Raw genomic sequence first — 15,365 nt, forward strand, 5'->3', positions numbered from 1 at the left:
TTTATCTGGATATCTAGTGTGGCTGGACAATACCCACATTGTCAATGCAATGGGGTGTCCACAATGGGGTGTCCACCACATTTCTCCATATCCATATCCTCTTCCTAGAATTGACGACATTTTGGACACTCTTTCAGGAAGCAAATGGTTTTCAACGCTTGAACTAAAGAGTGGATATTGGCAAGCAGAGATACATCCTGATGACCGAGAAAAGACAGCATTTATTACGGGACATGGAATTTTGCAGTTTAAGGTGATGTTATTTGGACTGCGTAATGGGCCGACAACATTCGAACGCCTCATGGAGACTGTTTTGAAAGGTCTTTCCTATGAAGCTTGTCCGATACACTTGAATGACATCATCATCGTCGGAAAGAGTTTTGAAGAACATCTAGAAAATCTGAGAAAGGTACTTCAGAAACTAAAAAAAGCCAATCTAAAGTTGAGTTCCGCTAAATGCAAATTATTCAGACAGGAATTGACTTACCTAGGACATGTCATTTCTGCTGAAGGTGTGTCCACAGATCCTGAAAAGGTGTCAGCCGTTAAAGAATGGAAACGTCCCGAAAATGTCCATCAGTTGAGAAGCTTCCTAGGGCTTTGCACCTACTACAGGAGATTCGTGAAGGACTTTTCTTCCATCGCAAGACCATTCACAAGCTGACAGAGAACAAGCAAAAGTTCTTGCGGACAAAAGAATGTGAGGATGCATTTAAGAACCTGAAGTAAGATTTAACATCTGCTCCAATCCCGACGTATCCTCAGCTCGACTGACCATTTATTCTCGACACGGACGCACCAAATCACACCAATATTTTTTTTTAAAAATGCATATATTTATTGTTAGCATATATTTGTTCAGTTGTATTGTAATTCCATGAAATATAAGTTTCATTACACTTTACAGAATTTTATAAAACACAAATGAATTTTGTACAAGAAAATTCAGGTAAAATATACATTAAAACTAAAACATTTTCATATATTCAATTTTTATACACTTTAAGTAAAATTAAAAAAATCATAATAAAACATTTCATCAAGATTGAACATTCCCATATGTTCCTGGGGGTGGACGATAAAGCTTGGGAAGCGTCATAAGTTGCAAACTTGTGAAAGCATATTTTCGTATGCCTGTATTCTTCATAGTGTTTTCACGACGTGTTCCTTCACTGTTGTAAAAAAAAAAAAAAAAAAAAAAAAAGTTTTGCATTACATACAAGTAAATTTAAAAAAGAAAAGTCTATAAGAAAAAGAATTATTTGGGAGATGTTACTTATGTAAAATGCTTTTGAAGATGTCTTATAGCTCATGTAAAATGCTATCGGGTAGTTTATACTGCAAAATTTCAGAAATTATGTGTATTAAACTATATTCTACCTTCTCATACATTCTAATACACGGCTCAATTCCTTGTCATCCAAGTTAAAATCTTTCAAAAGAACCATAGCTTGTTCAAGAGTTACAGACATAGATGTCCTGTCCTTTGCACTTTTACAGCTAGTAAATCTCACTCCACCAAGATATTTACAAATCTAGGGAAAAAATATATGACTCTGAAATAAATGCAAGAAAATACAGTCTAAATCTAATTTTCTTTACAACTAAAATTGCTTAAAACAAGGCAATTTTCTTTTTTAAAAAAAGGTAACACTAATTTCTATAAACACAATAATTATTTCAATTAAAACACAATACACTATATTATATAATTAACATCAAGAATTCTTGGAAGAATAAAATAAAGCAATTTAATAATGTGATTTATTATAATGCATTTTAAAAAAACCAACACCAAAGTCACCACATTGATAACATAACATTTTCATAGATAACCGACACCACACTGATAACATAATTTTTATCTCTCATCATTCTATCTAGAGACAACACACCCACCTTCATAATTTTTTTTCTATGGCTTAATAAAACAGAAGGAAATGCTTTCATTGTCGAACAGTTATTGATGGGTGGAACATAATAATGGGCTGCAGTTATTTTTAACATTTGCTTAACATCTGATCTAGTAATTTCAGCTGGAATTGTTCTGTTGCAATAGTTCTTAACTATCTTCAGTTTATATAAACAAGATGCACTCCATAAGCACATACCAATTACATGGATGAAATATTTTACGTTTTTTTGTTACTTTGCGCTGATTATCATAGCAGTCTTGTCAACTGACATTTATTAGAGTCATAAACCCAAGCTGGGTCTTGCACAATTTTTTGCTCCTTTTTGCGTTCTGGAACATCTACAAACTTGACTCTGCACATCACTGAAATCATGGAAATATCTTTTGCCATTTTATAGCTAACATGTTCATGGAGGATGAAAGAGCACTTCGCTCTCCCTCTCTCTTGGCATTCCTTTTTTCTTCTCTTTTCTTATGGTGTCATAAGCATTTGTACCATTTTTATGGAACTAAATAAATGTAGAATTTGCACATCAGTTGTCTACACAGCCTTTAAACAGGGTCTTAGAAGGTAATTCCAATGCTTCCCAAATTTCCACACTATGCTGGGGTGCAATAGTAGTAATGAGACTGAGTCGTGAGCTTCAAAGAGCTCATGCAAAACCCTTTATTAAATTTGTCTCTACTTTGTGATCCCCTTATTTTTTTAAACTACTATGGGAATGAGTGACTATATGTACACTGCGAAAAAAAAAAAAGAAGTTTCGATTTTCATGTCTCGAAACCGTGACCGTATTTATACAATAGCATTGTCTAATATAAGTATGCATTTATATATAGCATTGTTTTAATATAGGTATTTTGACACAAAATCGGACTTTTTCCGAAATAACACCAATTCTTTTCCATATTTCCATTCTAGGACTCAAATTACGCCAAACTACCAAGGTTTGTAAAAATCGCACAAGTAGTTTTGAAAAATAAGCTCTCAAAATTTTAGGTACTAAATGTTAATTGAGTTTGGTATGTATTTATTAATCTCTCTCTTTTCAGGGTTCGTACACAATTTCTGCACACGGAAATTAAGTACTTTTAAGGACCATTAATGAAAAAAATTAAGGACCTATGAACGAATAGGAACTGAATAAATTCAATTAAAAATATTATCTATGCCTGAATTTCACTTTTCTAATACCATCCTAAAAATAAAATAGATCCCTAAGTAGTATGCATTATTACTAAACATGAATTAACTAACATAATTATTAATAAGTTTGAGAATAAAATTAACTTTATGCAATTTATCATGTAGCATTAAATATTTTACACTTATAATAGTTGGACATATTTGAAAGAAGATAAGTGATATTTACGTTTTACTAACAGTTAGCTTTATGTTTTTTTTTTTAATGTCTCATTTTGTCACATAATTGGCAGTCTAGACAGAGGTTTAGTAAATAGCAGGTAGATTTTATGTCAAACGGCATAGGTTAAAATGAAAAGTAAGATCATAATCAGCATTATTCATAACAAAAGACTGAATGTTGTCCTGCTGCTGCTTGTCTAGAGACAGACCTGCTAATTAGAACAAAGCCGAAAGGCCTGATGTAGGCATGGTTGGCAAGTGCTGAAAGTTAGTCAGGCTCCGTTTGATGCAGTTAGTATCGTAGCTTCGTGTAGAGTTCCAGGAGTTGTAATCCACTTAATATACTTTAAGGCTCCAATAAGCCATTAAAGCACCAGATGTGATTAGTTGTTTTATATTAAGTCTCAACTAGATGCAAAGAATAAGTTTTACTTGAATTTTTACATTTTTGTGTTTTATCTTGTGTTGTGACCACAGTGAGTATTAATGAAAGGCAATAACTCGCTTTAGTATGTAGAGATAATTTTTAAGGGAAAGCAATTAGTTATAAATAAATAAATTAAGTAGTTAGATAACCTTAGTTATTATGGATTTAAATGGCCACTATTAAATTTTATTTTTTAACAATATTTATCAAAAATCCCTATTAAATTCAAAATCTAATAAAATTTCAAAGTTTAAAATACATGTAATTTGTGACATTGATTCTTAAACGATATTAGGATAATTACACATCAAAAGCTGGCAAACATTTATGTTTTGTAACAACACTCAACAAAATATTTATCCCTCATTTTAATTTGAAACCAAAAAAGAAATAACACTAATATATAGCGCTCTGTGATCAACTGAGCTTACGAACATGACTTATGCAATAATTTACAAGTCATAAATAAGAACTTTTATAATGCAAATGATACATTTGTTAAATATAAAACATAGTTATCATAAATTTCATAAAGAAAACTATTTGAACATGCAAGTTTTGTAGAAAATATGTGTGGTAAAGTTTCCCCCCTTTCTTTTAAGAACATTTTTCGGTACCCTAAACTACTCGAATACATGATTTTTATACGTGTTTTAAGTTTAAATATGTAAATATAGTTCAGTAGGACATTCATGGGTCCCCTAAGCCTTCGGGCTACTATGCGACTGCATTCCTTGCATACCCTTAATTTACGCCACTGCCTGAGAGGCCTGATGTAGACACGGTTGGCAAGTGTTGAAAGTTAGGCTCTGTTTGATGCAGTTAGTGTTCAGTAGTGTAGAGTTCCAGGAGTTGTAACTCAGTTAATATCCAATAAGCCATTAAAGCACCAGAGGTGATAAGTTGTTTTGTGTCAAGTCTCACTAGATGCAAAGAATAAGTTTTACTTGAATTTCTACATTTTTGTGTTTTATCTTGTGACCATAGTGAGTATTGATGAAGGGCAATAACTCACATTAATATATGTAGGGATAATTTTTAAGGGTAAGCAGTTAGTTATAAATAATTAAATTAGGTAATTATATAATCTTAGACATTATGGATTTACATGGCCATATTAAATTTTATTTTTTAACAATATTTGTTAAAAAAAAGCCCTATTAAAATCAAAATCTAATAAAAACTTCACAGTTTAAAATACATGCAATTTATGACATTGATTCTTAAACGATATAAGGACACATTAAAAGCTACAAAACATTTATGTTTTGTAACAACACTCAACAAAATATTTATCTGTCATTTTAATTTGCAGCCCTTTTAAACATTCTGGCTAGTTTATAATCGATTTCCTTCTCTTTAAGCATGTTTTCTAACAATTAGAAATTTGTCTCAATATGCAAACAAATGTTCTCACTAGTTTCTGTGTGCTTTATCTCCTAATTTGTCAATTTCTCCACAATATACCTATGAGGGTTTATTTGATCTGGTAAAAGTTAAATAGTCCAAAACCCCCGACAGACGTGAAGCAAATTATCGCTACGGCTGAATGTAACTACAATATCAGACAAAGATTTAAATAAGCCTCCTTTTTAAAAAGAACTTTTATAAAAGTATGTTCTGATGCTAACAAAATCAATTACAGCTCACGGTGATGTAATTAAACAAGAACAGTCAAATTCAAACTAAAAATGTGGACTCAAAAATTATACAATTTAATTTAAATTTAATCTGGCTCAGTAACTCTATCATATGAAGAAGCAGAAATGGGAAATTATAGTAAAGGCTGAAATCATAAATGATTGGGTAATTAACATAATAGCAACTGCACATATCTTTGAAGAATAATTTTCTTTATGTATTCAGTTTCTTTCTTCAACACATTTCCTTTCCATTTTAGAGGTTTTGGATTTAATTAAGGATTTCTGTTATCCTAAAAAACACTAAATGCATTTAGAATGTATAGAAAAAGTGGCTAATTTTATTTCTTTAGTAATATGAACATTCAGAAGAAATATGAAATATATATGGTAAAGGTTGCTTACAGAGCTGGTGTGGCAGAATTTTTAAAATTTAGTGACACACCGAACAACAAAATCTAGAAATGGCAAAACTTTTAAAATTTAGAGCAGGCACTGGAAGCAGAATTTAGGATCCACAAAGATTGCATCAGGTGGGAAAATGCCAAGTGCCAGCTCTGTGTATAATGCACTAAGACATATTAGATGAATCTTTTAAATTGTAAGTTTTCAATTTCTTTATTAATAAAAAAATTCCTTTCTATAATGCCTGGCCATGTGATAAGATTAGAAGTATTTTTTATATTTCTCATGCTTGTGTCTAGTGAAAAGTAGAGAAAATAAAGGGAAGATAAACATGTTAAGAAAAAAGTTCTAGTATCAGAAGTAAAACATTCAAATATTATGTTTTCATTATTCTTCCAGACATTCTACAAAAAGTCAGAAATTCATCGCAAACTTTCTGTAAAATACATCCATTATGTGTTGATACCATTACATGTTGACACATTTTTCATTTTGTCACATATTTCTCGAATCTTCTAGAATTGTGTGTCTATAAATCTTGCCTTCAAATCCTTCCAAACTTTCCAAGCTGCAATGTCTAAAATCGTAAAAAGCAATTATCCCTACCAATTCTGTTACAGCAAAAAGTCAGAAATATTTTGTAGAAAAAAAGGAGGGAAAAAGTGTAAAATTAATTTTATAGAGAAAACTGATGTACTGAGAATTTTGAATATTCTGAGACAATTACAAGGGAAAAACTCTTACTATGAAAAAATTAAAAAGAAGACATTTTTAATTTGCATACCTAATTTTGCTTTTGCTAAGAGCTGTTTTGTAAATTGTGCTTTATAGTATTATGCCTTGTTTATTTTCAAATTCAAAATATTGTATAATAAGTTCCCAAAATGAAACTTTATAATATGACAGCGAAAAATAAAATTAATTTGTTTTAATGTTATTTTTTAAATATAATTTCAATATATTACCATTATTTTAATGAAATTTATCAATGTTGCGATGTTTTAAAAAAATCATTGGAAAATTCTCAAATCTTGGAATTAAAATTTTTCTACAGAAATATATCTTAAAATCGCCAAAAGGTTGATAAGTCGCCAAATTTAGAACCGTTTAATAAAAGAATTCACATCCCCAAAAGTGAAAAGCTGTTTAAGAGATCTTCATTAGATTGGATTGAATTGGATTATTTAATTATGGCAAAGCACACGAGGCTCTTCATAAGAAAAAATGAATTTCAAAATGCTTATGTTTCACTTCTTGCTTAGAAATGCAAGTATCCCATCATTTACATTAGAAATATAAACAAATTATAAACCATGAACCCTTTCAAAAGATAACCATATATGTCAGCAAATCGCCAAAAATATTCTTAAAAAATATTCACACTCAAAACGGCAGACGTAAAAACAGACAGAAATTTTAGATGATTAAAATTAAGGACCTTCTGCTGATTTTGGACAAAATTAAGGACTTTTAAGGGCAAAAAATCGATTCCAAAAAATCTAAGGACTTTTAAGGACCATACGAACCCTGCTTTTTTATTACACATTTGATTATTCCTTTCACATTTCGAAATTCAGGTTCATTCCAAATAAAATTAACCCATTTTTATGACTAATTTTTACAATTTGTATTTTTAAATAATTTTTATAAATTTTTCAAAAAATTTTTTTGAATTATAATCTATAAAATTTTTACCATCATCTTAAAGTAGACGTGTTTCTAAACATACCTGCAAAAAATTACAGTTTTTTATTCAAAATTTCTGAAGATTATACATGAATTTATATATTAGTGTGTTTTGAAATTTGGCATATTTGTTGAAAGTGATAAAACATCAAATGTGGTTTAGACACTTAGCTAAAATTATTTGAAAGTGGCAACGATGTGACTTTTTTCCGCTCATGCACGATGTAAAACGGTAGGAACGAGGTGCCTTTTTTCCGCTCCGGCATAATGGAAGAGAAAGGAAAATTGGTTGCCATATGTAAGTTCGCCAAGTGAATTATTCTTGGCACAAATTGAAAAATATTGCGCCAAGAGAAATTTTTGAGTTTCTCCGTAAATTTCGCACCAAATTTTACGAAATTTAATAACTAGGCATAATTTGAGTCTTAGAATAATTTGAGTCTTAGAAAAGTCAGATTTTGTGTCAAAATACTTATGTTAGAACAATGTTATATATAAATATAATATATGCCCTAAGTCGCACTTTCGAAACCTGAAAAACGCAATTTGAATTTTGTCAATTGGTGCAGTAGAACAAGAGATGTAGAACTGTCCCCCCTTTTATTGTGCGCAGTGTACATTTGCTTCTGCACACTTAATATTCCATTGCACCTGAGGTATAAAAGTGTTACAATGCTGATGCTCAGTGGAGAGTGCAGGTTATAACTTGGTTTGTATTTTTAATTCTTAAGTTTCAGTTATTATTAGTTGAATTGAACCACTTAGTCTTTTACTAATGTAATCATGCCACCTTCTCGACATGCCAAATTTACCATCACACTACTGCTAATTGTATACAGGCATGTACACAATACTTTAAATCCAAAAGGATTTTCTGAAAACATTTGAAAAATCATTTAAATGCCTTTCGTTGCGATGGAACTAATTTAATGATAGGGAAAAAATCAAATTTCTATGAAAATTTTCTATCTTCGTAATTTGCTTTAGATAGCTCATCATTTACAATTAACATTAGAAGATTCGATTAAAAAAATAAACCATTTTTAAACACATCAGGAAATATATGCTTTTCATTCCTAATCTCCCAAAATCAGCAAGAATTAAATGAGACTAGTAAAGCTCTTGGTGTTGAAATATTAGAAATCAGTTGTCTGAACCATGATAGGCAGCATGTAGTTTGATACATATAAGGAATTTTTACCCCAACTCCTAAATTTGGAATTTTTTAGAAGACCTGTAGCCAACAATTCCTGCAAGTATTCTACAGGAATTGTCAGATTATTTTTTTATAAAATAAAGTGCAAGCCCTTTGTTAAAATTTTCATAACTAACCATTGGCAAGACCACATATCTATCTATATATATCTGTCTGTGTGTGTCTTTCGTTCATGCTGCATATAAGCTAATAGAACTAGGCCTACAAAATTTGGTACATAGGTACATCTAGACAAGAGCCAGTGCACCTCGAAGCAATTTTTCAAAATTCGAGTCTTTTAATTTTTATATTATGTTTTCTTGATGAAACGCATCAAATCGATAATTCTCTCTCATTATACAGTAAAAAGTCTTTAATCCAGACTCGTCGGGACTTCGACGATTCCGGATTATAGATAATCAGTTTAAATCTGGTAAGATGGCATGCAGAAATTATAAAATTAAAAATACGAAACCGTAATTTATGAAATAAAGAGCAATTATGATCTACAAGGTATCAGAATTTACAAAAAAAAAGCTTAATATTTATTTGTTTACTTTATTAAACATTTCTTTCAATGCGCTCATGCGTAAAGCATACATTACGCATAGTCGAAATTAGAAAATTGCAACCAGAAAACTATTTGATGTGTATTTGTGATATTTATAATGACGAGGAATTTGATTTAAATCATATCAAAGACAGAGAATGAAATACTACATTTAGTAAGGAATCATAAGTGGAATAAAATAAAAGCATCTGCCCTGAAGATAAGAATAGTGTTGACAGATCAACTTCCAGTTCATTGTGCTCCGTGTCGCCCCCCCCCCCGCAGAGCAGCATGAAATTGATAAACAGATTTCAGAATGGTTAGAGAATCAAAGGATATGCCTTTATCCATTTTTTGCAGCAATTCCACTTTTTGTTTGATGGACATCGAAAAATGCTTTCGCTTTGTAGATCCTTTGGTAGCTCCAGAATCGGAAATTCTTTTTGACATAATCGAAAGTTCAAGTTTACTTTTATAAAATTGCTCTAACAGTCTGCAAAAAATAATAAGCCAGATCCAATTAGAAGATTAAGGAACAACGCAATCTGCAACATTAACTAAAATAGACAGTTAGATAATTTTAACTTAGCTTATACTGTGCGTTATACATTAAACGCACATGCGTAAACGTATTATGCGCATGTGCAGAAAGTTTGTAGCTTTGAAGTCCGGATTATAGATCCTTCCGGATTATTGATGTCCGGATTAAAGACTTTTGACTGTATCAGCAACAATGGCTGCATGCGATTGTTGCTGATATATCACTGTTGCCACTCGGAAAAGTGAGGGTAATAATTCTGTGCGGTTTTAAAATTTAATGTTTCTCTTGGATACTGGACATTTGTTGAGAGAAGGAAACGGGAAGTTCATTAATTTATTTAGTAGAATAATTAATATTTGTATTAAGGGATACTGCTTATTTCATTGTTATTTCTTTATGTAATACATTTTTATTGAAAAGTTGATCTGCAGAGTAAAATTCTGTGCAATTTTTTAATTTAATGTTTGGTGTTCCCTTTAGGCATTTTCCTGCTACATTTAAAAGCCAGATGAAGGCTAGTAAACGATAAAGGCTAGTAAACGATAGGCTCTCTATTTTATGGAAGGCAGCTATAACTAATGTTAGGAACGAAAGGATTAAAGATTGATATAACATTATTCTGTAGCAGTCATGCGGTGAGTTTACCCCAATTTTCGAAGTGACAAGTAAGAAATGATTGAAAGAATTTCAGGAAATCTTATTAAACACATGATATTTACATAACTGCAAAGACTGGATTATCTTTTTTGAATGATTACAGATAAAAGTATCACATTGAAAGGCAGAAAATACCACTGTAGAAGAAATAGAAAAAAAAAAAAAAAAACTTTATTTTTCTTGCTATAATATGGACTGTAAAAATTACAGCATGGATATTATGACTGATAAATTTTAAGAGGCTCTGATATTTCTGAGGACAGGAAGAATTTTAAATATAAAGGAAAGTGTCAGAAATGTGATAAGTATCCACGGGAAAAATGTTTATACTAATCTGCAGTAATGTGAAATGCTTGCAATCCAAATTAGACAGAAAAATAAATATCAGTAAGAATATTTTTCTGATGAAAAGCATATAATACACTGTAGCTAACTCATTAAAATACTCCCTAAGTTTCATTTCTTTCAAGCTAATTTTGATTCCAAAAACAAATTGAATTCCCCTTTCTTATACTATAAGACTTAAAACATGAGTAATATTACAGATAAGGACTTTGAGGTCCGGATTATAGATCCTTCCGGATTAAAGACTTTTGACTGTATCAGCAACAATGGCTGCATGCGATTGTTGCTGATATACCACTGTTGCCACTCAGAAAAGTGAGGGTAATAATTCTGTGCGGATTTAAAATTTAATGTTTCTCTTGGATACTGGATATTTGTTGAGAGAAGGAAACGTGAAGTTCATTAATTTATTTTTAGTAGGATAATTAATATTTGTATTAAGGGATACTGCTTATTTCATTGTTATTTCTTTATGTAATACATTTTTATTGAAAAGTTGATCTGCAGAGTAAAATTCTGTGCAATTTTTTAATTTAATGTTTGGTGTTCCCTTTAGGCATTTTCCTGCTACATTTAAAAGCCAGATGAAGGCTAGTAAATGATAAAGTCTCTGCTCTCTATTTTATGGAAGCACTATGTATTATTCATTTGTGTTATGACTCACAGATGAATTCTCATGACTCACAGATCAACTTCATCAGATTGTTATGACTCACAGATCAACTTCATTATGACTGGATTAATTTAGATTAGAGCAAAGCACCCTTATCTTCCTAACAGTGGAGATCTCTTCGTGAAAAGTTTCAATTTTCAGTATTCTCAAATGTCACATTTTATAGAAGCACTGAATAACACTGCTATTGACCAAAATAACCTGAATGCTGATTCATATAATTATGTAGCGCAGATTCATTGCCGAGAAAAATGCAACAAAGAAAATTAAAAATAAAATCTAGTTAAAGAACTTATGTTCTAGATTGCTTGTTGATGCTTAATGTAATGTAAAGTTATCAAACACATTTGAGAAAATAAATTAGGAGACCAATTCTACAATAAAATTAAACTATTTTATGCATATATATTATACAATAATACCAAAATTAACCCCTTGACATACAATGATGTCACTAATTTCATGTGTCACTGTAGACTTTGATGTCTCCGAGATGTCAAGACCTCTCTTCGGCGAACGCTGCTCAATATATTATTATTATATAGCAATGTAAATTAGAAAATAAAACGTTCTGTGTCTAAGCTTGCACATGAGAGTCCAAGTTAAATGGTATTCTTCAGACGCATATTTTATTTGTATGTCAAGGGGTTAATTTAGTATGCAACAAATTATTATGAGAAACATTTTAAAAAGTTATTAAAGCTGACTTTTAAAATTTTAATAAAAACTTAACTAATTCCGGGTTTATTTAGATGCAAAATCTCGGTCTAATATACAAAATATGTATCTGTACAAGCCTTAATGTAATCTTCAAATGGTTAGCAAAATCTATTCACAGGAATTGGAATATTCAAACAATAATATTAATACACTGTAATTAAATTCGGATTTATATATAAAATATAATCTTGCAAAGAATTCACTTATCTAGTTAGAAACCTTAAAATCATCTGCTACAAATAGAAAATGCATGAACTTAAAAAATGAATATCTATAGCACTTTTCTACTAATAAATTTGAAGATCTACTTACTGCAAGAACATAAAACACAAGACAGTATAAAATGCCACATGTAATATATTTGTGTGAAATGCATAAAGGTAATAACTTATAAATAAATAGCAGCAGAAAATAACATTTCCAACATTCAATGTAGAAACAATAAAGTTTAATGAAAGTATTGTTTTCCAAAAATTAAGCATGTGATACAAATTTTGAACTTTCGAGACATATACTTCAATTTCATTGGGCGAAACTCACTGTGGTTACAAAGATGGATGCCAATATCCCTATGATGTGATTAATTAGGATTTACTATCCACAATATGCAAATTAGATACAGTACATAGTCCAAGATCCAAAATCGTCGGGACTTCAGTAATTCCAGATATTGGAAATTTCCAGATTTTAGATCTTCAGTTTAAATCTAGTACGATGACATGCATTATAGAATTAAGAAAATATGAAATAATGAAGCATTTATGACATGAAGAAAATCATAATTAAAAAAAAAGCTCAAAATGTATTTGTTTGCTTTATTAAATATTTCTTACAATGCAAGTTATTTCGTTTTGGCTTGCAATGTAAGTTTTTTGGCTGTTGGCAGAAAAAAAGAAACTTCTTTTTTTTTCCTTTCTTTTTACTTCCCACCAACTTATACACATATGTAAGGAAGGTAATGCTTTCGGTCCAAAAATGTGATGCCTTCTCTGGTATATAAACCAACAGGCAGTTTTAATTGGGAAAAATCTCCATGAAAGCATCCATTCCCTTAGACAGATAGCCCTTGTGTGCTTTGTCATATTCAAATAACATCTAACTCTATATATGCATATAAGGATTCTAATATTTCTACTGTTTAATCTACTACAAAATACTAAAAAAAATAATAATAATACACAATACATCAAAAAAGGGGGACTAGTTCTCTATGTCCGGTTTCACTACGTCAACTCACAATTTTTATATTGTATTTATGTTTCAGTTATGAATTAGGGAATATTAGATTTACAAACACTAGTTATGCTTGTCTAATATTAATTTATACATCCTAGCACAACATAAACTAAATACAGAGTACTTGTCCAGTTTTTTTTCTTTTTTTTATGTATAAAGTAACAAAATCAAACTTTCCCTGGAAAAAAAAAATGTCTTTCAAATAAGTAATGGCAGCCACAACAACAACAACAACAACAAAAAAAAAAAAAAATTAATTTGTCTTTCACATTTTCTTTCTCCTCCCCCTCTCCTTTAGTCAACACAGACATTTAGCTAACTGAACATATAGCTGACATTTAGTTTGACTGATATGTTTAGCAGACAGCATTTTGAGCTGACAACGGATATATTTAGACAAAAATATGCGACAATATTTTAGTAAAATTTATTGATATGTATCAAAAAATTATTTAATCTTTCTAGCAGTTACAAAAGAACTAAATAAATCTCTTTCTCCAAAAGTTCAATCAATATTTGTTTTTTCGTCTATCACTAAAATTCTTTGTTTGATTCTTAAAGATCCAATCTTTAATTTTAATTCTTATGTAATTTACCATATTATGGTAATAAAGTTTCATTATGTTGGCCAAACTAGAAAAAGTACTGAAATTTTCATCAGAGAATATGAATCTTATGTTTGAAAGGTAGAAATAAAGAAATTTTGATAGCTAATTGCAATAGGTCACTTAACTTTGATTTTAGATCTGCAAAAATTATTCATAAAGTTTCCTATTTAGTCAAGTGGATTTCTTTGAATACTTTCAAATTAACAACATTTTTTCTTCTTTACTTATATCATTAAGTTTCTAATCTAGCCCGTCCCAACACTTTCAAAATTCTAAAATCATACCTTTTCCACTTTTCACTTCTGTTTTGCTCAACTGATCACACTATATTACCTTCTATATAAAATCATTTCACTTTTCCCACTGCTGAAATTTATTTTCCCTATGATTAATTAGATGATCCATTTTTCAAATGCCAACCTTTATGGTTGGCATTTGACTACTATGGTTAGCTTTAGTTTCACTAAACAGGCAACCAGCATACCAAAGTAAAAATTACTGATAATTTTGTAGTATACTTCTTATGGAAATATTGTCAGTGAAGGGATAGTTTAGCAACCGTATTTTATTTTGTTATTAAAAAAGATGAAAAAAGAGCATTTTCAAAATTATACTGACCAACAGAAGATGCTTCAAGCTGATATTAAATCTATAGGAGGGAGGCAGTTAATTCCACCATTTTCAAAATAAAAATAAGCAGCTGCGCCTAACATACAAGGCACTGAAGTCTCAGAATTGGCCACATCAGTAGCCCTTTTTATACTCGACGTTTCGCCGAAATACAATTTGGAAAGTTAAATTTGAGAGAGCTCAACTATTACATAATCTTTATTCAGGGGAAAAAATAATAATAATTGATGGGCTTGCAGCAAGAAAATCCCAGCTCCACTTTGGTAGATTTTGTGTTCATGGGGCTCTTTGGTTAAATAATCTTTCTTTGCTTTGGAATAAAATGACATTCGAGTAGCCGTAAAAATTCATTTTTACTATACTACAGGTGGTCAACCTACTTTGAGAATACTGGATATAGCAGAAAGAGTATTTGTCCCCCGAAGAATATAGTTCTAGTATTTCGAGAAGTAATATTGTAAAAATTATGCTGTGAAATACGAATACTATTGAACAAAGAGAATGGAAGGGAAAAAAAATTTCAAATGATAGATTACGTTGCGTCCAGCTTTTAATTAAAAAATTTGCTAAATCGTGCCAATCATTCAATGACCTGCAGGAAGACATCATCTTTTTTCTTTTGGCATTATTGGTGAAACTGCAGATTCCAGCAACCCCAACCTCACCCCCCTCTCGATAAGAAAAGCAATTGAAGCATTCATTCATTCACTGACTGGGAGGAGAAAAAAAGCAACTGTTATGGTGTCTGTTTCATCTTTGACATATGTGTAC

General features: G+C 30.6%; 1 protein-coding gene across 3 annotated transcripts in view; it reads right to left on the bottom strand.

Annotated features, from left to right (window-relative positions):
• Window positions 1-815: 815 nt before the first annotated feature.
• Window positions 816-15,365, bottom strand: part of LOC118188074 (inositol polyphosphate-4-phosphatase type I A) — a 210,204-nt gene continuing 195,654 nt past the window's right edge. For all 3 annotated transcript variants that reach the window (XM_085809794.1, XM_085809792.1, XM_085809793.1), the window contains exons 24-25: window positions 1,381-1,535; window positions 816-1,172 (exon numbers count right to left, since the gene is read on the bottom strand). In XM_085809794.1, coding sequence (XP_085665920.1) covers window positions 1,040-1,172; window positions 1,381-1,535 — 288 coding nt within the window. In that variant the 3' untranslated portion in view covers window positions 816-1,039. The remainder of the gene's footprint in view (window positions 1,173-1,380; window positions 1,536-15,365) is intronic.

The sequence above is a fragment of the Stegodyphus dumicola genome, chromosome X2 (assembly GCF_044657685.1).
Source record: "Stegodyphus dumicola isolate Sdum_Otavi_A_Nest chromosome X2, ASM4465768v1".
NCBI classification, from domain to species: Eukaryota; Metazoa; Arthropoda; class Arachnida; order Araneae; family Eresidae; genus Stegodyphus; species Stegodyphus dumicola.